Genomic DNA, 27,819 nt, shown 5'->3' on the forward strand with positions numbered 1-27,819 from the left:
ATATTACGATAATTTGCCTGAATTTATACTATTTTCTTCTTCCCATCTTTTTCGTAATTGTTTGGGGTTTTTCTTTTTTTATAGCTGTGGAATGTCTGGTGTGACAGCTAATTGAATTGTTAAATGATAAAAAATCTAAAAAAAAAGGTTTGTATAGTTTTAACTGTAGGACTACTTGATATTATTGAATATGTTTAATAGGTCTCTCAGCAATGTTTGAATACGTCGGATGTATTTTTTACGTTTTAGCTTAAGTGGTTTTTGGTATTTGGTCATGTTAAATTTAAAAGGTATTGTTTGGCCTTGCAATGTTCTCACTTGTTTGTTTACCCATTTATCACTTTCTCAAGAACTTCTTGGTGTCAACAGTGGTTTGCTTTGTGGGTAATGGAAGACAGGCAGGTGGAAACTGACTTTCTTTGTTTGGTTTCTAGTCACTCTCTGCTGTTCCATTTTCATTCTAAGTATATATTTTATTATTAAAAAAGAACATTCAACTGCATTAACGAATCTAGTTTTATCAAATCTACGGTCAGTTCATGTAATTCAATTCATGTAATTCAATCATTTTATCATTATATACAATCCATTAGACTGATTAGATTTGCAGGTGCATTTATACAAAGCATTTTAAAACCTGCACAATTCAGCTAAGGCAATTATTACTTAATATACGTATTATACTGTGTAAGTACTGACAATAAACATCTCTTGCTACATTGTATAGTTTTTAAGTAATTATAGAAAACAAGTTAACAAATCTGAATGGCAATTGTAAAACGTTAAAACATATGTTGATTTGTTTCCCTGTTTTTTCAACTCAATATAATTGAGCCACATTCATCCAAACTCTGGTTAAGTGAATCAAAATATATATATATATATATATATATATATATATATATATATATATATATGTGTATATATATAGCTAAATATAGTTGAGTATGCTTTTGCAGCACTACAGAAAGTGATAAATCTACTTCTGATTTGTCTCTCCAAATAATAAAATGCTGAAAACTACCAAAATGTATTTATATGTTGCTAAAAAAGTGGTTTATTTTGTCTTTGTCTTTGAATCTCTAAAGTTATTTTGTCAACAGACAGACAAACAGATATATGGCGACAATCACAAACCTCCTTGGAGGAGGTAATTATATTTATTCTAGCAGTTTTATTTACATTAAGCAGAAACAACTGAGTTTGATCTTATTGTAAAGATGTCAATTCACTGAAATATGACAAAAGGGTAAATTGTTAGGATCGTATGGCATTTAAATTCTAAGGATGTGTAAGTCAGTCGGATAAAGCACAAATCATAATCACAGATTATTTCTCACACTGTTTCTACAGCGACCCTTAGGACCTATTTTTCTTGGAGATGTTTCATCCCGCTGGGATGACGGGGTTTCCAAGGGAGTGAGGAGATTTATTGGCTGCATCAAAGAACTTCAGGTCAACTCCAAGCAGATTTACCTGCCGGGGGCGGCAGTGAGAGGAAGGAATATCAAGAACTGTGATCCACCTGTTTGTCAGCACCATCCCTGTCGTAATGGAGGAACCTGTGTCAGGTTTGTCTCTCTCCCTCTGCTTGCTTAAGATTAGAAATGTGTACAGGGTTATGAAAATCAATGCCTGATCCGGCTTTCTGCTGAGGCTCATGCAACAGACACCATATATATATAAATGTGGTAACTTTTACTATATTGATGTGGATCTCATGAGGTCAAATATCATATAGAAACTAACTGTTTTATTGTGTCTTTATTTCAATTATTTAATACAAGTCTCTAAATATGTCTATAGCAATTTTTTATGGACCTTTTCCCTCAGCTTTTGGAGTATTTAATGCCCCTCAAAAAGATTAATGTATTTGGAAAAAAAAAGTGCTTTTGTATCAGATTTTCTTTTTAAAAAAAAAAATAGATTTTTTTAAATGTAGGTCATAATTTTAGCATACCTAGCTTGATTTAATAACTGTCCCTTATTTATTCACAGCAACTTATAAATAAAATGTGGACCCTAAGAAAACGTTTAACCACAGTGGCAGTAGAGACTTTAATTTAATATATATTAATATATTTTCCCAGCTCATGTCTTATCTTCTAAAAGTGCAACTAATGTGAAAACCAAACTTTCCCAAATTACTTGCATGTTTCAAATGTTGAAGTCTTCCTCTACAAGATGCAGTAACCATGTCTTGATGTTATTAGCTTATAAAGCTCTCCCCCGTCTGAAATCTCGGCGAATGAGAGGTTCAGAGAGCAGACTCCATTATGATATTGTAATGGCTTCACTTCTCCTCCAGCCAGCTGTAATCACGACCCACTTTGTCTATACAATGAGTCCCTTTGAGGTGGAGACTTCCAGGATAGATGACGTGACGTGAAGTGACGTGACGTGACAAACCTCGGTTCTTGACCAATCTGAGCAGAGTGGGTGTGGTTATGGTAAACAAGATTTAATCATCAGAAGAGTTTTCAGTGGGCGGGGCTTAAGCCCATTTTCTAATGTAAATATTTGAATAAAATACAATTTTTGTAAGCATAAACATACTGATGAGTACAATAAAGTTCCAGGATCAATTTAAGAGACACTTAAATCAACACATTAATTGCCCTTTAACAAAATAACAGCATGACGTTTTAACATCTAGACCCCATGCAAAAATGAGTTGGACAACCCTTACATAAATATTTAGAAACCGAGTTTGTAGGATAATAATTTCACTTGTTTGCCCATGAAATACTAATTTCTGATTCCAAAAACAACCATCAGCTATATGTTTGTGTATTCAAAGCTGAGACTAAAAACATAAAAGGTCAAAGATTTAAATATATTTGTTTGCACGTTGTACAATATATTGTTGAGCTGTGTTTGGATTCAAAGATTTTTGTGAGATGGAGGAGTGGGTCATTGACCAAGCAACAACTTTTGGCATCTTTGGATGTGAACTTTTTGAAGAAATGGTTGAAATATATCACATGCCTGACATGAGAAAGGAAGTAATAGGGATCTTGGCAGAGGTTTTTGCACTCAGAGTCCTCTCTGCTGGAATATTATAATACATCCTCTCAGCACACTGAATGAATAAGTCACTCGTTCGAGGAAAAAAAAAAAAAGAAGAGAATCCTGAAACTGTACCTTTCAAGGTTGAAATGAAATGTTTTCTGCCTGTTCAAACGGTTGTTCCAGTCTCTCGTCATCCTCATCCTGCACAGATCATCAGTCCGCCATCACACCCCACTTACCAGCCGTTTTCCTCCGTCGATGTAGGAATGCATTAACTACATGTGATGCTCTTTCACCCCGAGTAATCCACATAGTGGCTACTCCAAATGTCTTCTACAGTTTGTTATGACACTATCAATTAACACTTGCATGTATTAAATGCAAAATGAAAAAGGGCACCAGGAGTGTTGGACCACGAATCCCTCAAGGAATCCCAATTAACTTCCACCGGCATCATGGTCATATTGGCTTGTCATGTGCAAAATGTGCAATTATCTGCGTGATGAATACACGTTAATATTGGAGCTTCTTGAACCTCTGCTGCTTCCCCGGGTCATCGGGAGTTCACCGTCCTCAGTTTAGTCACCCCGGATTGAACCGCCTTCATTTAAAGGGATGAATAGGGATGTTGATTGCATATTCATTCAGTTCTTCCATTTGGTTGCTTCTGTTCGCTGAGACTGCTCTTTACTGCGCAGGGTTGTGTTGGTTGTTGATAAAAAGAAAAACAATACAGATAATGCGGTGGATCATATATTTGTGAGAGGTCTGGGTATACAAAAAGGATTTGCTCAATTGAAAACAATATCTTTACAATTGTTGGTTTATTCTATAATCTGTGCTGAGTGATTGTAACAATCAAGTCTGGACAGATGCACACGCACACAGTCACATATATATAATTTCATTTTTGTTATTTAAATGTATTAATGGCACACAACAATATAATACAATGTAATAAATAATTGTTTTATAGATACAAAACATTACAAATGTATATATTTATGTATATAAAAGCATGATTTTATGACAATAATAAAATCAGATTTAATATTTATTCACACATTTATTTATACATTTAGTTATTTATTTATACATGTATTTATTTATCTATTTATTGACCCCACTATAATCAAGTAATTTACTTATTCAACACAACCATATTAGATGTGAATATGGCTCCTATCTGCAACTGTGATACAAGTTGTGGCAGTGGATATAGAGATGAGACCAGGAACTGTCTCCACACCAGACCTGATATTATCCCTTTTTTTTTATATTCCCCAGCATCAAATATGTGAGCCGTGACCTCATTCATAAACCTCAGCTGTGTTTTGTACATTAGGCAGAGCGCATATGGCAGCATCAATTACAAAATATGTAAACACAGAAGCAGCCGAATGCACAGAGTCAGTTATCTCTCTCCTTGACTGAATACCATAATATTAATTTACACACATTCGGCGAGAACGTAAAGCTCCTCCCTTGTAATTACGTTCTGCTATTTGACTACCAACAAAAAAAAGGGTAAGGGTGGGCGAAAACCCATTCCAACATCCCCAGTTTCCTGTTGGTGTAAGACCCGCTGTGTTGTCGCTCTTGATGGGTTTGCCTTTTGTGCTTTTGTCTTCGGGAGCAGGGAGCTTTTGTGGGAGCAGGTGGCAACACTCTGCAGGGTGTCTCTGGTGAGGGATGATGGATGGAGATCTGGAGCAATACGTAACGAAACACAGAGCATTGCCGATTAAATTATTCTGTCAGTGAGTTCAAGCCCCCAAAAAAATTCCGCTAAAATGACATGTACACAAATATCAACCACGATTGCTAAGGGTGTGTTTAGCATGCCATTAAAGTAATAATGTGTTAATTACATGGTAAATATGTAATCATTGACAACTTATCTGCTGGTTGCTTGGCAACCAGACAGAGCTATGGCTGGAATACCTAGTGGAGCGGTGTCTGGCCAGCAGTGGCAACAACAGTTATTAACACCGGGATTAAAAAGCAAGTCATTATTATCTTACTCTGTGTTGAGTTTATTCAAATAACTGTTCTTCTTGATGATATATTCTTTTAACTGAACTGATGTTTGAATGTGATTTTCACCTATCATAGTTAGACTTGAAGAAGTCTGCAGCCTAAAAATTGGTTCCACAAAGACACAGCTCAAAAAGGTTTGACTTTCTAGTGCCTGCAATTAATGCTGTTCTGTGTGGGCGACTGTTGGAGCTTGGCAGCCTGTCTAAATTGCTTCTTTTACAATTGTCTGTTTCCATCCAAGACTATTGAGAAATATCCTCCTTTGTCTGTGTTTCAGATGGTTTAAGATTCAAAACTAATGTTAAAGTGAAGCTCATATCTCTTGCCGTTTAAGGTGCCTTGTCTTTAGATGGTAATTATTTCTGCAGGTTTTCTGTAACACACATAATAGACTTTTCTGACCATTAATTTGTCCCACCACAAGCCACAGTTTGTAGTAGTTGGATGATTTACTAACAAATGGAGATGTATCGAAATGTTCTCATTTTCTACCCACCCTCATGTCGACTCAGGGTTGGGATTCAGAGCTATTCATGGTCAGGCTCCTCCTTACATCAGTGATCTGATCAAGCCTTACACCCCAGCTCGGGCTCTGAGGTCTGTGGATCAGAATCTACTTATGGTTCCACGCACACGGCTCAGGAGCAGAGGAGAGAAATCTTTTCAGGCTGTTGCTCCTAAGCTTTGGAACGATCTTCCTCTCTCTTTGCGCTTGATGGAGTCTACTGACTCCTTTAAGAAACATCTTAAGACGTTTCTATTTGTTCAGGCTTTTCCTTGATTTTCTGGAACTCCTGTGTTGTTCTCAGTGTTATCTTGATCTTTGAAGTGTGTACTTTTTTGAGTATTGTTTTGATTGTTTAAGCGCTTTGTGACCCTGGTCTCGAAAAGCGCTATATAAATAAATATTACTTACTTACTTACTTATTTTCAGAGTAATCTGTTCCTAGTACTCCAGGAAGTACTCTGGGTAAATACCCCTATTGCTTCCAGTCTACTCTCTAAACTGGAACCACTCGCCAAATGTACTGTGCGTGTAGCATATAAGCCTTTTAGCTTCTGCTACCAACAAGCTAAAAATATAGACTTTTTTCTTATTTCATCACAATTCTACTAACGAGGTTTACAACGAGAAGAACGTTGCAGACGAACAGTTTGTAAGTAAGTAAGTAATAGTTATTTGTAAAGCCCCTTTTTAGACCAGGGTCACCAGGGTAAGTCAAGTGCTATCAAAAACAATACACAATTAAAATATATACTTTAAAAGGCCAAGACAGATAAGACAAGCACAGGAGTCCCGGAAAATCAGGGAAAAGCCTGCACAAATAAGTCTGTCTTAAGATGTTTCTTGAAGGAGTCAGTAGATTCATCGAATGCAGAGGGAGAGGAAGATTGTTCAAAAGCTTAGGAGCAACAGCCTGGAAGGATTTCTCTCCTGTGGTTCGGAGGCGTGTTCAGTAACCATCAGTAGATTCTCATCCACAGACCTAAGAGCCCGAGCTGGGGTGTAAGGCTAGATCAGATCACTGATGTAAGGAGGAGCCTGACCATGAATAGCTCTGAGAGTAGGAATCAGAATTTTAAAATTGATCCTGAAAGATTGGGGAAAATTGAGTTCTTCTACTAGAGCAGGTCAGAATTCTCGCTGCAGAGTTTTGTATTAACTGCAGGTGAGATAGCTCTTTCTAATTTAGACATGAACATATACTGTATTGTTACAATAGTCTTAACGAGAAGTCACATGAATCGATTACAAGACAATTGAGCTCCAGTTGCTACAATAAAATGGACATACCTTAACTCTAAGAAGGAACTGATTACTCTTAACATAACCTCAACCCTTAGTCTTACATCTGGGTGAGTAGGAAATTATGACATTTGAAACTTTAATGTGAAGACTAAACAAATTACCGCTAATTAATATCTTTAATTCAAGATTAGGGAATATGGCTTTAAGGAGGAACATTGTTACATTTTCACACCTGCACAAGCGCAGATACTAAGTTAATATTTGAAAAGGTATAACAAATGGCGCAAGAAAAACAATTGTATGGCTCTTATTTGTTTGGTGAAAATCGTTAAAATAGATGTAGATTTAAATTTTCTTGTAAATTCTGGCCCCTTATGTGACTTGGTTTGACGAACCTTCACTAATGATTAGCAGAACAATTTTCCGGTAGGTACTATTTTAAATCTTAGAACTGTGCTCTCTAGAGGAACGTTTTGAGGTCAAGTTTACACAGGCGGGAGTGGGGGGTTGGTGGCGTCATCATTGAATTAATAAATCATCAAGACACAAACAATTTTAAAGAGTGAAGAGGCAACAGCGTCTATGCCCGCTGCATTGCTGATATCTATCTTCTCAATTAAGACGGAATACATTTGCGGTAAATATTTGTTTCAGAATAATAACAAACAGTTTGCTCTATTTTTGATTTTCAATGTATTATGTTTCAATCTAAGTGTACATTAAAATTATTACTTTCTAAAAAGGTTCTAGTACTGACTGTGTTCACACGAGATTGGATTTATGCGCGAAAAAAAGCAACTGATTTACATGTAAAGTCCATGCAGAGATGCTATTACATTAATGTCTTTCTCGAATCATGTTTCTGGTGACAACTGCAGTAGATTTTCTTAGTAAAAGAAAATAATCTGATCTTTGGAAGCAAGTCATGGTGCATTAACCAGTCGGAGCCAAGCCTTCAGGATTAGCAGAGAGGCAAAATTTATCAAGAAAAATAAGCGAAATAAAACTCACCAAGCTATCACGTTTATCCAGGATCTGAATATTTTTTTTATTTTATTTTATTTTCAATAACTTTGCATTCAATGAAGGGTAACAATTCAGATACCCTGAGAATAATAATATTTTTTTATTTGTTAGGTGTGACTTTTGTAGGACAGACCAACAAGCACTTGGGTGCAAATTGTAGATAAACCTGGCCAGATTTACACTAAATCCTGTAGCGAGTATTGAATACGTTTCACGATAGGGTGAAAAAATATGATATGTTTTCTTTTGAAAAACCTGTCAACTTGATTGGCACCTGTGTTCTGGATAAAAAAAAAAAGAAAAAACTCTTAATCCTATTTGAGTGATGTGACGCAGCAGTGTGGTTCTGGAAAAAAACAAGACATGGACTTGGTGCGTGTGCTTGGATTGATCTGCATTCATTCTGTCTGCTGCCTTGCAAAAACTACTCCCGTTGCCAAATCTAATTTCGTGTTGAACGTTCTTAACAGCGCGAAAGCAGCTATTACTTCCCTGATGCAAGAAGGCTTTGATTTACGCTTCAATCGTGGAAGGTTAACAGTTCAAAAGGCAAGAGCTGTAGTTAGATCAATTTACCTCGCTTGTGTAAAATGAATGTCTTTTTTTATGCACGACTTTTGTTGCTTCAATTGGAAGCAAAGGAATTGTAGACAATGACATGCCAAGTTGGTTTTGTTGTGCAAGATGGATATGTAACAGGAGAGCTTTTAGGAAGTTCCTGAACACACATTTACAAGTAGAACTCGTTAATGTTGCAAAAACATCAACTGTTGCAGTGCATTACAGTCCATACAGTGGAAGTGGTGGAAGGGATTTTGAATGACAGGCGATGATGAAATGATGCTGTTTGGAAGGAACTGCTTTGAAAGCCAAGTTAAATAAGTTAACCACTTAAATGAGAGCTTTTATTTAACCAACCTTATCCTTCCTCATTTTATTCTGAGGAATCATTTACCATCCTTGAGTCAAAGACTCTGAAAACGCTACATAGTAGAGGAGCAACGGTACTCTGGTTTTTAAACTAAAAAATGATGACCTGGGAGACAGCAAACAGCTCAGTGGCGGCGAGGACAACTGCAGAGCTGGATGGCAATTACCTGCAGGTTCATTACTGTAACTTGCTCTTTTCAGAAAAGGTTCCGATCCGGTAATGACAGAAAAAAACAAAACAATTAAAGAGGCTGCTAAAGTTTTCATCACAGTGTGGCCTCCTCGTCGTGGCGATAGACAACTTCATAGAAGTATTTCATAGTCCCACTGCCTTAAGTGATTTTCTAAACTCACACACACAGAAAGAATTATACATGAAGACAGAATTATGTCTTGCTAATTGGCTGTAGGAGTGAAGTTCCCTGGCACGTAAACCTTCCTGATCTAAAAGTAGATCTCTCGGTGTTCCATTTCAAATGACGTCCTTTCCATTTGTGTTTTACTATTTTCCGATTTTCTGATGTTTTTCGGTGGGGTAGCTAACAAAAAAAAAAAAAACCTCAAGGTCCAACAAACAATTATTTTGCTTCACCACAAATAAGCCATCAACCCGTGCGTGAGATTGTGCTCCCTGAAGAATATTCCATGAGAAAACAAACTCATTACTGAGTTTACTGCATTATACCTTTGAGAATTAGAGGACAGCTTTAACAACTAAATTGGCTAGTTGTTTTAGGCTTTTGCATTTTTGGCAGATCCACTTGTAAAAGTTTTAGGCAAAAATGTATGTTCATCTTAATGTAGCGACTGGAGCTCAATTGTCTTTGTCTTCTTCCAAGACACACTTAAAAACATCTTAAACATCCGTCTTTAGTGTCCATCTTGTATTGAAGAAAGTAGGAATGATATCGAAAAAAATTAAACAAGTCTATCTTTAAATAAAATGTATAGCAAAAGCTCCCACAACATCAGAGTAAATCATCCGCATCCGCACTTGCAATGTGTTTCTATGAGGAAAGACATCAAGCAGGAGTTGAGAGACTTGCTACAAACGAGCATAGAACAAGTAATAAATAATTCATTTTTTTCTTGACAATTCTTCATGTCAAGGCTTCAATACAAAATGGACATATTGAGTAGGGAGATATTTGGATGTTTTTTAAATATTTTTTTTGTACGCAGATGAAGACAAAGACTACAGAGCTCCAGTCGCTACATTAAAATGTAGCGCTTTGATTCATAATCATGCAAAATATGATTTTAATATATTTATTAGAATAACTAATAATTTCCTAATAAATTCTAAACAAATGCATTCCTTTCACCTCATTAAAAAAAAAAAAAAAACTCTTACTTTAACTCTGTCACTTGGGTAACCCAACATAGTTATATGCCTATACATCCTTCCTAAAGTTTTCTGATGACCAGTTGAATTACTACTAACTAGTAACTAATGATACAGTGTCTTTATTTTGAAAAAACACTTGATTGCACTTTCTTCATTATAATCTTTGGCTCGAAATCTACTAATTTCATTGAAACCTTGCATCCTTTTCAATATTAGGTTGTCTTCTGGTAGCCTTTCAAAATGAAGACCCTGTGTCATGATCCAATATCTCCACTACACAGCTGTATCAAAATACCTCATCATCCCATCACTAGTCAGTAGTCATTTTAACTACCTATAGCTGAACATTAAGTTGTCCTATATCAAAAAATAACTGTAAATGTTCATTATTAAATGGCCTCAAAGTCAAGATTGCACATTCAAGAAATGCCTCAGCACATGAGTTGTGTGTCCTTGCCTTTTCCAGGGTCCTTGCCGTCAAACTGGTGAAATAGATTTTTGATTACTAGAGAAAATGGCCTTCAAACTTCATGCCAAATGTATATTGCAAAAGCTTTATATTTTAACTTTACCCAAGATCAGACAAACATCTTTATTACTAAAGTTGAGAAAATAAATATCAAAGCCTCTCACAGAACATCCATCAACCGCATTCCATGTCCACGTTTTACAAGAGAAGGTTCTAAATGGTTTTGTGTACATTAAAGCAAACAGTATTTTCTTAGTTTTTTCCTTTTTTTAATAAATATGTGTTTACCAGTTAAATAAGCTTTTGCGATAGTACAAGCTAAAATTCAATTTGGGTTATGATTAGAGTGAGAGATGGGTGTCAGGCCCAATACCTCAAATGGAGGAATTTGAAAGTGGATCTCGGATTTTTCTCAGAGGCCTCCAAGACCTTGGAAGTGTGTCCATGACTGCCATCCAAAACAAGGTCACAGTGCACACCCAAGACACAGTTCACCAGATTAGATCCAATCAAGTGCCTGGAAAATCCTCAGTATTGAGGTTTCCAAGGAGAGGGAAGCAAGGGCCCCTATCCTTCCCCCATGACTGGACCCTCAGATAACCAGAACACAATGAATGAGTAGATGCCAAAATCAATATTAATATCCAGGAAAAAACGATTCGGAGAAGACCACCAGGATTATCTAATCTCTACACTGACTCTGGATCTTCTTGAGATCATTCTTTCAGGCAAAGTGATTTTGCCATTAAAAGCCTGGTGTTCTAGTCAGAGAGACTTTTTATTGTTCTTGGATTATTATGCTAAACAGAGGACAACGTGACCTAAATACTTTCCTCTCTGGTGAAAGCAGTGGCTCATCATCCACTGTATGCGTGCATAAAACAAACAGTCGCAAAAAAATGTTGTGTACATTATTTACAAGTTACACAATTTGAGAAACGCCAGTGGCCACACACCTTATTGTTCCGGCTGACAGTGATATCGTAAGCAGGCTGGTCAATTATTAAACACCTTATCTTGCAGTCATTGTATTAAAAATGTATTCCCCCCCTTAATAATTTACACACTGGTTTCTTACTTTGAATGGCGTGTCGATCTACAATAGCAGCATTTGGAATAAATACTCAAATTAGTTTGCAAACATTTCTGCAGATGCGGAATTAAAATGCTTGCTGCAAGTAAATGAAAATGACCTTTTTTTTTACCCCAAACATCAACATTCTGATGAGGCAAATTACAAGTCAAGTGTTTTCAGACTTGCTCTTCAACCGAATGTATTTAAGGAAAAATATTTTGCTACTTGGTTTTTTTGTTGTCATTTACAAATGAAGTCACTCCTAATGACTGCCAAGAAGAGGATATCTAATCCCTTTTTTGTACTCTTGACTTTATGCACATTTCTGACTATGCTATGAACTTATTTTTAGCAACTATGAGAGAAGGAAATGTATGATTGCCTCAGATCAATTGCTTAATTAAAATAAAATCCAAGCAGTTATTAAAAAAAATGTTTATTCATTTTGATGAACAAGAGGGTTTTTTTTAATGAGTGTTGGTATATCTTTTTTTTAAATACTCGGTATTCAAAAATGAAAACGGTTATTATAAAAGTATAATTTAAATTGTATAGAATAAGAACGAGTCTGGGTCTATCTTCTGTTTTCGAGAATATGCAGATGTATGTGATGTAATGATGCAAAATGTCATGTTCTCTCACATGTTTGCAAGGTGAAAATCACAGAATGAAGAAAAATGGATGAATGAGAACGATAACAGAGCTGTTTTGTAATGATTGTTTAAAGCGTACACACAGCATTTTGAACTTTAAAGCAACAGCGACAAGTTCAAAATGATTATGTTCTGTTTGTATTATATAATAGCTTGTGTCATAATCCTAAAATAAGATCTCACTCTGAAAGAAAGTGTTGTTTCATTAAATAAGAAGAAAGTTGTTTTGTTCTGACACAGTGAGTCTATCACACTGTGACTTGCGTTTCAGCACATATTTACACAGCAAACATATCACATCAGTGTCACGCTCTGTTTTCACCTCTGACCTAAAAGTGTCTTTCTCTGTGTCTCCACACTAGCGATGATGAGGACTGGTTCTGTGAGTGCCCCCCGCTCCACACAGGCCGCCTCTGCCAGTTCAGCTCATGCGAGCACAACCCCTGCGGTCATGGAGCTACGTGCATGCCAAAGTCTCCCCTGGAAGCCGTGTGTCTCTGTCCTTATGGAAGACAAGGTCTACTGTGTGACCAGAGTAAGAACTCGTTGTACACTTGTCACAACTTGAAACACACAAAACATTCATATTCATGATGACTCACTTTGGTACTGTATTGGTTTATTAAAGTGTGCTACATTTGCAGAAATAAGTGCCTTTGTTGGGTGGATGGATGGATGGATGGATGGATGGATGGGTTAGTGGATAGATAGATGGCTGGCTGGACAAAGAGTATGGTTTTAACGGATGGGAGGGAGGTCGGACAGGATGATGGATGGAAGAGTAGATAGATGGGTGGATGGTGAGATTGATGGAAGGGTGGATGTATGGTTGGATGGAATGGTAGTTGTATGGTTGAAGGTATTGTAAGTTTGAAGGGTGGATGGATGGATGTGTGGATGCTTGGTTAGATGGAAGAGTAGGTGGATGGATGGAGAGATTGATGGAGGGATGAGTGGATGTATGTTGCGATAGGTGGAAGGGTGGATGTATGGAAGGGTGGATGTATAGCTGAATAGATGGATGGTTGGATGTATGGTTGGATGGAAGGGTAGTTGTATTGTTGGATGTATGGTAAGTTTGAAGGGTGGATAGATGGTTGGATAGATAGAAGGGTGGATAGAAGGATGGATGGTGCGTTAGATGGAAGGGTGGATGTATGGTAAGTTTGAAGTGTGGATAGATGGATGTGTGGATGCTTGGTTGGATGGAAGAGTAGGCGGATGGATGTAGAGATTGATGGAGGGATGGGTGGATGTATGGTTGGATGGAAGGGAAGTTGTATTGTTGGATGTATGGTAAGTTTGAAGGGTGGATGGATGGATAGATGGATGTGTGGATGCTTGGTTGGATGGAAGAGTAGGTGTATGGATGTAGAGATTGATGGAGGGATAGGTGGATGTACGGAAGGGTGGATGTATGGTTGGATAGATGGATGGTTGGATGTATGGTTGGATGGAAGGGAAGCTGTATTGTTGGATGTATGGTAAGTTTGAAGGGTGGATAGATAGAAAGGTGGATGGATGGATGGATGGTGCGATAGATGGAATGGTTGATGGCTGGTGCGATAGATGGAAGGGTGGATGTATGGTTGGATGTATGGTAAGTTTGAAGGGTGGATAGAGGGGTGTGTGGATGCTTGGTTGGATGGAAGAGTAGGTGGATGGATGTAGAGATTGATGTAGGAATGGGTAGATTTATCGAAGGGTAGATGTATGATGGGATAGATGTATGGTTGGATGTATGGTTGGACGGAAGAGTAATTGTATTGTTGGATGTATGGTAAGTTTGAAGGGTTGGATGGATGGATGAAACCTCGCCCATATAGATCAGGCTACACCAGCTAAAAGGTGTTTATTGTCAATCAAGTGAAGCAAACTCCTTATTAGGCAAATTAATGGAAATTATAAAACAGGAAAAGATTAGAAAACAAATTCACATCCAAGCCGTCATTTGAAAACAGGCTGTTAATGTGTCGGCTTTTAGTCATTCTGCAACCAGCCTCAAGTGGAGACATGAACTATTTGCACTCTCCCAAAGAAATGCTACAAAAGTGCTATCTCTAAAAGGACTGAAGACCAATACTAGGAACATGAGCTGCACAAAAACAATTTGTATGGAGGCTAAAGGGGAACTAGTAGATTCCACTAGTGATTCTCCCGCATCGCATTTTCATGGCCAAACTTAACTGTGATGCAAAACACGTATGCTGCGCAGGCAAATCAAGATCAAGGCTCTTTGCCATCAATGAAAGATCCTGACTTGAGGAAAGCTTTAGTTTGTGATAAAACAAAACGTATAAGAAAAGAGAAACTGGCAACCAAATGACAGCATTTAGTTAGCAAGTAGCTGAAATGACTAAATCTGAAATCTAGGAGAGGTTTTCACACTAATAATATTCTACCTGGTATTATATTATTAGTTTAGATTCATAAGAAATCATTGCACATAACAATGCACACCGATTTACATTAAAACTGGATGTATAAAAAAAATGTAAAATTATACTAAGATTCTACTGGTGGGTTTTCAATATGGGCTAGTGTTTGAATAATGAAAGCCATTCTTTTTTTGTTTTGTTTTAGACAGTTTTGGATCACTGGTCACAGAGTTTGGGCTTTCTGAAGCAGAGGCATTTTCTCTTTTTTTAATTTCAATTTGTTTTATTTGTGTTTTTCTGATAAACATGGATGAGAAATTACATTTCTTCAGGGGCCAAATTCAATACTGTGACTGTTATTAGAGACTATTAAGCCTAGATAAAGTTAAGATTCTTTAACTATCATGGCTAAACTTGAAGAATTAAATACACACAAATATCTTACATGCTGTAATTACACCATAAGATTAAAATTAAAAATGTTATCTATAATGATTCCATGCTATTTAATTTATAAACCATTTCTTTCAAAGATTATTAACATAAGCATCGGACAAAACATGTAATATCAAGATTATTATCAAAGCTTTATTTTGACAGACAATGAATACTTACAAAAAACACACAAAAAAAATAAAAATAAAAGTGTTTATTAGCATGATTTAACTAATACATGTATAAAGTCAAAAAGGCCAAGGTGAGCTACAAAGATCTTTAGGAAACATGTGCCTGGAAAGAACCATTTCCATTGTTCCAATTATCAAATAATGACCATAAACCCATAATGACATTTTCAATCTTCTTTAGAAACCTACTATGAACTACAATATTGAGCAAAAAAAATCAAATATAACATAATACATAGAAGACTAATCAAACCTTTCCTAAACCTAAGAAACCATATTTGGTTTAGAGAGAGAGCTTTGACATTTTAAAACATATTTGATCTAAGACTTAAATAGGACCAGATTCCTTTAATTCAGTTTTATTTAACGTTCCAAGTCATAATAAAGTTAGTAGACACAGTTTCACACTGTATCATAGTATGCTCTGGAGTTACTTGAACTCAAAACTGAAAGAAGATAGAGCTCTGGAGGAGATGAAGAGGAAGAGGGTGAATTAGAATTAACAGGTGATGAGACTTGAAGCAAAGAAAGATAAGCAGAGAAAGTGCTTGGTGTGTTAAGAACTCCTCCAGCAATCTGAACCTATAGCAGCATGACTAAGCAGGTCCAGACAGAGCCTGAGTCGGTCCTTAATATAGGCTTCATCAAAAAGGTGAATTTGAGACTTAAACTTAGAGACAGTGTTTGACTGAGGCCCCAATTTGTTTCACAGCAGATGAGCGTGATGACTAAAATCTATATTTGGAGATATGGGTATAACTAATGGGTCATAGTTTAAGGAGTGTTACATCCTAACTGCTGGTTTTTGGATTTGATCTGTGATGTATGTTGGCTCTAGACCATGTAAAACTTTGCAGGTTAAGGGAAGGATCTTAGATTTGAATTCAACTGGAAGACACGCTGTTATTCAACGTAACTTGAGGATAATTTGCCTGTTTAGTAAGTAATTAATTTATATTTTTATAGCCACGACTCGTCTTCTCGTTTAGACTACTGTTTATTTTTGTATCTAAAAAAGAAGGAGCTTTCTCGCCTGCAGTAAATACAAAACTCTGCTGCAAGAATTCTGACCTGCTCTAGTAGAAGAACTCACATTTCATACATTATGACGACATAATGCCTTCACTCCTCCTCCACCCAGCTTTAATCACGCCTTGCTTTGTTTATACAATGAGTCCTTGGGTGGTGGAGACTTCCAGGTTTGAAGACACTCAGTGACAAGCATTGATGCTTGATAAGTCATAGGGGAGTGGGTGTGGTTATGGTAAACAAGATTGCATCTCCAGAAAAATGTTTTTACTGGGCGGGGCTTAAACACATTTACCAATGTCAATATTTCAATTGAAAAAGAGTTTTGAACAGACACATACTGATGAGTACAGTTCCAAGATCTATTCAAGAGACACCTAGTTAGACATATTCGTTTAACTAGGTGTCTCTTGAATAGATCTTGGAACTGTACTCATCAGTATGTGCCTGTTCAAAACTCTTTTTCAATTGAAATATTGACATTGGCAGACATTGGAGACATATTCGTTTCCTTTAAACACAACGCATTAGTATATTAGGACTTTTTTAGACTGTGAATAAGTAACCGTGTTTGAAGTGTAAAAGCCTGTTATTATAACATATACTGTACAATACTTGGTACTATCTAATGTCCTACCTAAAGTTCTGCACTCTCAGGTTCGATATATACACCAGGCATCTCAGTTCTGTGGAGGTAAAAAAGAAGTCGTTGTTGTACTTCACGATCCAGGCTGAAGCAACAGCAGGGAGCTTGGCATACGAAGTTGCTGAGCTGTACCACAGCATCTGACAGGCTCCCACATACCGAAACAGAGCAATCTAACCTTCCACCAACTCTCTGGCTGACATTTTGAATTGAATCCTGATAACATCAGATATGATCAAAGTCACAAGTGATCAGCCCTTCATTCTCGCCGCCTCCTGGGTCCTCTTTGTGCTCTTCCCCACCCTCAGACCACGACCATAAAAGAAGACATAAGGAAGCGTTTAAGTGATTATATCACCTTGATTCAACTTGATATTATCTAATCACACGCTGAATAATTAAGTTTCAGTTGCATGGTTTCATGGAAATCCAACATTACTTCACTGAGAATTATTAATGGTCTACCTAGATACAGAGTTCCCCCGTGCTTTGCTACGCTTTGACTTCCTGCTGGAGTCAAGAATCAACATGGAGAAGAGTCAGAAATAAGCAGCATGTGTGAATAATACAGAGGCAATAGCACACACAACACTACCTCGTGTTGCTCTGGGATCTATTCATAGTTTATCAGTTACCCCACATGTTCAATGTGGAGGCTTGTGGAATACACTCTTATCATCAACTCCATCAAACAAATACCTTCAATTATAATTACCTTCTGTGTACTAAACAATGTTTCCCCCAAACATATGTTTAATGAGGACAAAAGGGCGGGTCAACTACAATTGAGGTGCGCTTTTGGTGGTTGTTAAAGATTGCCCACGTTTGGTTAGTGGAAAACTTATAATAAGTTTATATATATTTTTGGGAAAACCAGTGGATGGTCTTAAACTTTAGGAAAGAATAAGTATTAAACTTGGAAGAAAGAAAAAAACACACCTTTTAAAATAATTGTTTTTCAGCATATCCTTGAAATAACCTCATTTGTGTCACCCATTTCCTGGAATGCCTTCCAGTGCACTGCTTTTATTCTGCGGTTGTCACTCTTTAAATCAATTTGGGAAATGAAGTTCAGGGGTGTGTTTAGTTAAAGACAATAATGTAATGTGAATGTCAGTGGCGGTTGAGTGAAGTCTACAGGACAAATTGCTAAAGAAAAACCCTACAGAACTAGCCGGTTTTCTATTGTTGAAAATTTAGGAAGACTCTCACAACATCACAATTTGACCTCAGAGTAATACTTACGGAACAGAACACTTACTAAAATGACTAATATTCCCAAGCTAATGATGCTTCCACTGAGAGCGTACAAGTTTAAAGGGTAAGTTCAACCAAATATTTAGTTTTCTACTCACCCTCATGTCGACTAAGTGTTGAGATTATCTTCAGAGTAATCTGTTTTTATTCAGAGTTATAGGCAACAATGCATGCCTATTTTAATGGTAGCCACTGGTGTTCACCTTCATCTTCATCTAAATGACACACTAAAAAACATCCAAAATCCTTTTCTGCTGCTCGTCTGTAACGTCTTCGACAAGAGGAATTGTTCCTGGGAAACTTAAACAAGTCTATATTTTAAGCTTCTTTGACACTGCTAGGCTACCACCATGAATCCTGCAATTCATCAATGCAGTCATTGCCATCGGAATAGCACAGAAGAAGCAAGTGTTGTAGGGTTGCAGACAGAATGTAAACAGGTCAAAGTTTCCCACCATTGATTCACCTTAAACTGACCTGATTCCAGCACATCTACAGATAAGGTTCTGTTGCAGAGTCCTTCATCTTGTATATAGTGATTTGTGTGTGAATGTGTGTGTGTGCACGTGTGTGGGTTGTCGTACCCTCTGAGGCACTTTTTATTCATATTTTGACTGCTTCTGTTCATTTGCAGCACGTTACCCAAATACCTAGCAAAGTGGAAATGTTATGTAATATAATTTGACAGAGTGCGCTGTTTTATTTCATAGCTGAATGCTTTTACGTATTTCTCACTGGCAGAATCCATAAGCTCCTTCCAGAGGAAATACAAAATAAAAAATCTCTGACACCGAGACCAGAGATCCACCGGAGTTTGAATTTGCCGTCATCGACACGTTTTATCCTCTGGTATTAAATGAAGACATTTGAAAATGTAACTTTATTTCATACAATTGCTTTATAGATTTGGTTCTTAACTTACAAGTGAAACATTTTTCTTTTTTAGGGGCCACTGGATGGAACTCTAAGTTTGACAATGACTCCATATTTCAATGAAAGATTGGATTAAAGTCTAACATTATAAAGTGCCATCTAGTGGCCTTTAATAATGAAGACACAGTATCGTGATACAGTGTCTTCACTACACTGTTTCACAAGACCTCATCAATCATTTACTCAATATGACTTTAATATCTTTTATTTTTCCAATTTTTTAAAATATTTATTGGGCATAATTTTAACTCCAAAATAAACATGGAATTTAGTTGGTTGCTATGAGACAAAACCAACCTGACATTACATGGAAAGCTTATGCTCGGTGCCTTAAAGAAGACCTAAAGATGTTATTAGTGGCAATGAACCATGACCATTCCAGTTCACGGTTCACCTGTATGATTACCTTTGAGCAAGACAACAAATCACATGCAAGGAAGGTATTATTTACATCTTTATTGAACAAACTGAAATACACGTTTTTTCAAACCGTGCTTTTCCATATTCACTTTGGTGTTTTTCCACTGTTTCTATATTCATTTAAATAATGAACAATACATATTTTCTTCCTCCACATACATTTTCTCTTGAACGTGACTCAACACTCAAAGCTAAACCTCAAACAGGTTTGGCAAGAGATTTGGCAAAACAAATGATTTTCTATTGAAAAAATTAAGAAAAATTCAATACAACTTATCTTTTATCTTAAGGAACTCTCAGTTTCTAACTGCTTTCTTTGCAGTTTGCAGAGAGATGTGAAAAGCATTTTTTCTCTTGTAGCAGTCATCAGGAAGCCATGTCACCGTTTAGGGCCAGGACAGCAAAAAGTTGTGACTTAGTCGATTGACTCATTGACCCTCTCTGAGCTGAGCGTATTGGCTGAATAACTAATGCATATTTTAACAGGATGGGTCGTAAAGTTTTCTGGGATTGGTCCATATTTAGCAAGTAAAGTCGCATTTCTTTTTTTTTGTTTTGTTATTCTTTTAGTACATTCAAACACATATTTTATTCATATTATACAGAAAATGTGTTCAGTATAAAAGAGATTTTTACATGGACTCATACATGGAATTATTCCTTATCAACCCAAAAAAGCAAGGTTTTTTTTGGATTATTTCTTAGCGGATCCTAAATTAAGATAATGCTTATACAGGAAAATAACATGAATACAAACTACTGCAACATTTAGACCGTTCAGACTGTAGAAAACAGCTATCGACTGTTTTACCAGATCGGAGATGATAGGAGAAACATTTCCAGCGTTATTAATAATTCATCAGCCAAACAGAGCTGAGGGCAGTCGCAGAGGGGAGCTCAAAACCCTTTTAGCCAATGCCTGGGGCATCAAATGAGTATGCACGGTTGTTTCAAACAGTGAAGTGGTTGCGTCATTCAAGTCACTACTGTTGTGTATCATTAAAATGACAGTTGCAAGTGCAATGTGCAATGTGTACTTTGGATAGTGATTTGTAGACTGTACTTTGAGTATTTGGTTTAATATCATGTGGATAAAGAGGGTTAACACAAGATTGTACATTGAGGAATCTATGTTGATATGAGTAAACCTTAGCTTGTTATTTTAACTTCTACACCATCACACAATAAATATAAGGTCGACCAAAAAAAAAAAAAAACGATTAATGGAAATAGAATGGGACTGAAGAGGTTATAGCATTTGAAAACAGGTCATCATCTAATAGCATTGAAGAAAGATGGGGTTGTGAGAAGGGGTCACGTTCCTTGCATTTGTGTTGTGTGGCAACAGTGCCATCTTTTGGTGAGCAGTTTTTTTTCTTTTTTTTTTTTCTTTTTAAATCTTTCCTCTAACTTGTGATTTCATTCTTGCTTTTGCAGCCATCAACATAACTCGGCCCAGATTCAGTGGCAATGACGAGTTCGGTTACACGTCCTTCATGGCATACTCCTCCATGCCGAGCCTGAGTCTCTTCTACGAGTTCAAGTTGAAGTTCAGCCTTTTAAACGACGTGTCTGCAGTAAAAGACAATGTGATCATTTTTGCAGGAAACAAAGGGCAAGGTAAGAATGAACATTTTTATAAAAATAGAAGTACAATAGAAGGTTTTTTTACATGTTGTGACTTTACTAATCTGTTAATTATTTATAACCTTCTGTTATGAATGTCCACTGGCTTAATGGGCAAAGAAAAACTAAACCGTTTTTTGATTCAGGTTATTCCAAAAGTTATGACACAAGTCTGGACCAATGTTTTTCTCTTCTGATCTGGATCTGCATTTAATCATTGGATTAAGTGACAATAATTGGTTTGGCTGTATGTCTGTACATTAGTTAGCACTTCAAGATTCTTGAAACATTTCTGCAATCTTAAGCCTTAAAAAACCTTTTTCAATGTAAGCTAATTATATTTTAACTCTGTAGTTGTTGTCTTATTCACTAAGTACATTCCTGAAGAAGATTGGCTTAGTTTGTATGATTGAAATGAACAAAGAATGTTGTAAATGGAAGTACCAAGAGAGAGGGCACAAGGGGAAGATGACAAATGAGATCCAGGGATGTGGTTGAGGAAAGAAGAGGGTACGTGTGAGAAGAAAGGATGGTGATAAGATAAGATAAGCGAAGGCACAGTGGACTGAAAAATGGTTGGCTTGGAGTGTGTTCATTTGAAAAGAAAAACGAATCGCGAGCCAAAGTTTATACCAGCCACTGATACAGTTCACTAAACAGCTGTATCATGAGGCCTCATCGACCCATCACTCTAAAAGATGTAATTATTTCAACTTTAACCATGTGAAACAAGTATTTGATCCTGTATAAAAACATCACTTGGTGGAGAAAATGTGGTTGAAGGTACAGTGGTTGGACATTTTTTTAAATGTAAGTAAGTAATATTTATTTATATAGCGCTTTTCCAGACCAGGGTCACAAAGCGCTTAAACAAACTAAACAGGTGCTCTCACATATTCTTTTAAAATCATTATTTTTTGCAGATCCTCTCTGAATACTTTTGGTTCACAGATAGTCGGTTGTAAACGCGAAGCTTAAGTGAAAAGGATAAGGTCAGGGGGGCAATCCTTTACCTTATAGTACATTTTCTTGTGTGACTTTGTCCGCGTGGCCCCTTGGACATAGTCATGCTAGAAGACTCATTCACAACCAACTTTTTTTATTTCTGAGAGAAGAGGGTTGTGTACAAGACCTCATCCATGCTACACTTGATGTTGACCTTTTACCTCAGCAGAAAAACTCCCCCATTGAAGATGTTGTATTTGGGATCATGGTCTGAATTCCTCCTGTTCATAACATGGCTACTCAAATTGTTGCTTGAACTCATCTGACAACATCACTCTGAATAGTTCAGGGGTTTTACCGCTGTGTTACTTCTATTTTCTAATTATCGCACCAACATTTGTCTTCTTTACATCCAGTTTCTTGCTGTTGTCTTGTATGCCATTCAAGTCTAGAATCTTTGTCCTTGATGTCAGCAGATATTGAATAGCTTTGCTCAAGATGAAGACGGTGTTGTCTGATGGATTGAGTCTGGGGACTGTGTCTTCTATAAGACAGATGTATTTTATACAGACAAAAAGTTGTGATTAAGAGAAACTTCCGGAGAGTTCTAGCCTGTGAGAGCAAAACTTCTTCATAGTTTTATAGGTAAACAAATATGTGAATTGAAATAAATTTTAAATGATAATTAAGTATGATTTTGTGAGTTTTCTGTCGCTTAGCAATAGTATCATCTTTCCACTGTAGTAGGTACTGAAGGTGCTGATGATGCTTCTTTTACTACCCTTTTCTGCTCTATGTTTATTGCTTTAAACAGCTATTTGATTTAAATATTGCATTGTTTGTTTAATAGAGGGCACCAACTACTGAGCTCATGACAAGGACACACTGATTTATGATGCGTCATCACAATTCCAGGCTTATTTGCTGTTGCAGAGTCAATTCAATCAAAAATAATTAACTACTAACTTTGACATGTAACATGAAAGCACCATCTTCTGCCACATATTTTCTCTTTTATTGGGTTTTTCCTGACAATAAGCTGAACAAAAGTTATCTTTTTTGCTTCCCAATATAACACGCACTGGCACACTACATTTGTGTCAACAATTTAAAGTGTTCATATAAAGTACTGAGCGGACCGATTTATCCCCCCCAAAGTATTTAGTTTAACACATGCTTCTAATATTTAATTTAAATGGTTTACCCGTTAAAAAGCCCACCCTTGTCAAACTCATTACAAACAGCGAGATGAAAGTCTCACCAAGTGTTTAAAAGAAAATGAACTTGTTTTGTATGTTAATATGTTTCCTAATAGATTTCCAATTTCCTCTGATATCTTCTAATCAAAGGGATTTCCTGAGAGATTTCATACTTGGCAGATTCTGCAACAGTAATAACGAGTCCAGCAATTAGTTGATTTCCAGCAAACAATTTGTCATCGTGGACTAGCAAAAGGAGCATGTTGGGTTTTTTTTCCCCATGAACCATAAGAGCCAATCATCTCAAAAGCATCACAGTTAATTGCATTAAATAGATCCAAGGCATCACCGTCAGTATCAATCACTTTAAATTAGAGTCTCTCGCCGTGGGGTCAGTCGCTGGAGCAGGTAACTGCTGCGAGTATTTTATCAACAACGGGAAGGAGAGTTGAAATGACAATAAAAAATGTAGGATCTGGTGGATCCTTTGCGCTTGTTTTCTCTTGGGAGCAGTGCTCATCAACATAGAGGAAGAAAAAAAAAAAAACAAGACCAGGAATATGAATAATGAAACACTTTCCAGGAGCTTGGATGTAGGCAGTGGCACAAACTCAAAGGAAAAATGTTGAAATGCAGGAAAACGCAATTCACATGATGGTTGACGTGACGAAGTGCAGTCTTTGATCACCTCGAGCAAGCACAGTTTATTATTTTCTAGCAGCGATCATGTAACGCAAAAGAGCAGAGATAAAAGGGATTAAATATAATCAAAGGAAGGGTTTTAATAGAACTTGACCCTGAAGTGAATGATTTAATATTAACTTATCTTTGCTTCTTTTCATTCACAGATTCTGATGGCGATGACTTTCTGGTGTTGGGCATACGTAACGGCAGAATTGTACATCGATTTAATTTAGGATCTGGTATTGCTACAATCATCTGTGATCGACTGAACCACAGCGTTGACATCCACACTGTGACATTTGGTCGCTCGAAGAAAGTTGGCTGGCTCGTGGTGAGTTTCACAGCTTTTCTCTTCGATAAGAGTTTGCAACTGTTGCATTATGGGATTCGTAGTATAGTGTTTTGTAGCAGAGGGAAGAGTAACGCAAGAGACAATTCGTACCTTCCAACTCTAATAGTTAATATATAGTTACTATACTAGTTATGAGCTGACAAAGCTTCATGAAGCAGTGTTCTTATTTTCATTTGCCCACTAGATGGCACCCTCTGCCTTATCATGTTTTGCTTTTAACAGCTATTCTACTGAAACCTCAGATTTTTGTTTGTGCCACATACTGACAGTCTCATGATGCAGCTGTGTAGTGAAAACAGTGTATCATCTTCAATATAAAATAAAAATTATGCCAGGTTTCATTGAATTAGTAGATTATAACCAATGATTATAAAGAAAATATCGCTATCTAGTGTACTTTTAAAATAAACTGTATCATGAATGCAGTGTTTTCCCTATTGTATCATGATACGGTGTCTTAATTTTAAAGGCTACCAGATGGCACTCCAAGTTTGAAAATGATGCCATATTTCATTAAATTAGTAGATTAGAACGAATGATTATAAAGAAAAGAGTTCTATGTAGTTGTCTTTGAAAAAAAAAAAAAACTGTATCAAGATACAGTATCTTCCCTGTATCATGAAACATCATCTCCCCATCACTACAGTATTACCAAATATGGCCACGAATTTTGAACTGAAATAAAAATGAATAAAGTTTGAATACAAATACATTGAGGTGGTATTTTAAGCATCCCTTCTGGGTGCCTCTTTTGCGATATACTCTGGACAGGCCCATTATTAAAATAAGTTATAAATGAATCAATAGACTGACAGTCTATGGGGTCTTGTGGAGGCAAGGTAAAAACACCTATGTTAAGTCTGACAGTGATAATTAAAATCCCTTTCTGATCCTCTTCAAAAAACATGGCAGCATCTTTAAAAAGCTGAATTACTTTCAGTCAAAACATGAATCAAAAATATTGATTCCTTAACTTTTTTAAAATCTTCAATACATTTGTGTGGTACTGCTGTGAGCCAATGGTGTATTTTTCAAGGTGAAGGATTTTTGGTTGATTTCAGGGACGCAGATGTTTTTAATATGATCTGATTCATTCCTGTCATTTTCTGACTCCAAGGTTGATGGGCTCTGCAACAGAACAGGATTGTCTCCGGGACCTCTGCTGGGCCTGAATGTTTTCAACCAGGTCTTTGTGGGAGGATACAATGAGTATACTCCTGAACTCCTGCCACTTGGCTCGAGGTTTCGTGAAGGTTTTCAAGGTAAGATGGCTTCATTGCCTTCACCACCCCTGTCTTCATTAAGAGCTCTGAAGCACAAAGTTCCTCGGCAGATCACTGCCCGTTTGTCAGCAGAAGTCTGGCATGTAATGAAAAGCCAGTCGGACTGTTAGTGAGGCCAGAACACAGCGCTGAGGTCGATGATATCTGCACGCTTTAATCACATCATACAGTGCAGCAGTAAGGTGCTTTGTTTACACATCTATTGGACTGATGATAAAGTCTTTTGAACGATGGCGCATGCTAATAATCCGCGCCACCATCAGCCTCGTTTGTGTTTCCTCTCAGGTGTGTGTTCATGAGTCTATCCATTGTGCGAACAGGCTGAGCTGTGGAGCGAATTTGCCACAACAGTAATGATGACAACACTGATGAATATCTTAACCACGTTCTGCAGTCTCACTAAAGCTTGCTATTAGGAAATGTCATGGCACATCCATTTCAAGAGAACCAAGGTTTTATTCCCAGTGACTGGAGAAAATGAGTTCACTTCCTATTCATTTGTTTGAGGGAGCACACAGAATTTTAATGTAACAGGAATAAACGATGTATTTATGTTTATCTGAATTTGAATAGAAACAAAAAAACAACTATTTTTAAATGTCATTTTGGATTATTTTTCAGTGAGGTCCAGAAACTTTACGAGGTCATATGAAGGTCCTTCTCTGCCCCACTAAAATCCTTCCGAACACAGGTTCTTGGCTTAGCTATAAAGCTAACAAAGCCACAGAGCCCCTGGTCTGCCAATACCTATCAGCTGCCTCAAGAGTCCCACAGGGTAAAAAGGTCCAATAGAACTCTTTCTTCAGCTTGACATCATGCTTAATCGCTAGGGTCTACCAGAGGGTTCTGAGACTACCATCATGACAGGGACTGACCACCTAATGGCGACAGCTACAAAAGGATGCCTCAACATCTATAGCACAAAACATGGCCAGTTTAGACTTAATGTCCAACCCTTCTCCCAGGAAATGGTTAAATTCAGGAAATGCTCAGCCAGACTTTCACAGCAGACAATTACAACATGTTTGGGTCTCTCGGGTCTGACAGATATCCTCCACCACCAAGTTGGTGGACATTTCCGCTCCATTTTCCCAGAGTGTCAAAGAGATACATCTACAACGTTGGTCATCAAATTGTTGCCTGAGGTATCCTGGTGCAAAATGCATCCGTGCACACACCTAAACTTGAACATTGTGTTTACTATGGACTTGTGTGATGAGCAAAGAAGTCCAATAACGAAGCACATTTTAGTCTCAGATCAAGTGGAGTTCATTCCAAACACACCCCCTGGTCTCACTGCAGTTGCTAGCTTGGGCATTGAAGGCCTCCAGCAGGACAAGGGTCACCTTTTAAGCGGTCTAAAAAGGGTAGCTACTCAAAGCTGGCTTGGTTCCATGTGTAGGACCTGGTGACCTCCTCCCAAGCGAGGAGAACTGGGTTCTAGCTCTTTGTCTGGTTCGTTCCACAGTACCTGTTTTCCTAGGTACCCAAGGTAAAAAAAAAATATGATTGTATATTACCATTAGAAGGACATGTAGATAAACCTTACATTTGCTAAAAGTAATAGCGACCACACAGGCAGAGAGGATCGGGGAGCAGATTCCAGAGTCTTGCAAAATCGTATGCTGCTCTTTCGTAAAAATAAATGTGACCAGGGGAACCATGCCACTCTTCCTCTGGCTTCATGGGTCTGCTAGGATTCCCACACCTGATTCTTCACCTTCAGGACCAGCATGAACTTTTATAGTATTTATTGTGAGCGTTAGTTGAGGCCATAAGGCCAAACGCTCGAATGCAGCAGTGATTGTCCATAACCCAGCAATCATTTCCCAGCCCCACGTTCCTATTCCATTATTTCAGTTCTGGCCGTCCAGCACATCTGAACTAGATTTATCAGGGCATATTTAAACTGTCAAAATGCGATGTCTGGCTGTTTTCTCTCCACAAGGATGTGTCATATCGCTGCAGAGATGGTCAGTATAACCTGGTGGATCTGTAACCTCTGCCTGGTTTGTAATAAGAACTCATGAGCTTCTAATCAGATCTGTGTGACCTTGTGCGAGCTCTAATCATGATGGCTGCGTCTGAACACACTGATAATGCACTTCACTCCCAGTTATCAACAAATCCACACTCCC

At 37.3% G+C, this 27,819-nt stretch overlaps 1 protein-coding gene across 1 annotated transcript in view; it reads left to right on the forward strand.

Annotated features, from left to right (window-relative positions):
* Nucleotides 1–27,819, forward strand: part of eys (EGF-like photoreceptor maintenance factor) — a 186,218-nt gene that overhangs the window by 153,732 nt on the left and 4,667 nt on the right. The window contains exons 39-43 of the mRNA XM_087803281.1: nt 1,354–1,571; nt 12,666–12,838; nt 21,030–21,212; nt 24,211–24,377; nt 25,516–25,660. Coding sequence (XP_087659407.1) covers nt 1,354–1,571; nt 12,666–12,838; nt 21,030–21,212; nt 24,211–24,377; nt 25,516–25,660 — 886 coding nt within the window. The remainder of the gene's footprint in view (nt 1–1,353; nt 1,572–12,665; nt 12,839–21,029; nt 21,213–24,210; nt 24,378–25,515; nt 25,661–27,819) is intronic.

Source organism: Callionymus lyra, chromosome 11 (assembly GCF_982586985.1).
Source record: "Callionymus lyra chromosome 11, fCalLyr1.hap1.1, whole genome shotgun sequence".
In the NCBI taxonomy this organism is placed as follows: Eukaryota; Metazoa; Chordata; class Actinopteri; order Syngnathiformes; family Callionymidae; genus Callionymus; species Callionymus lyra.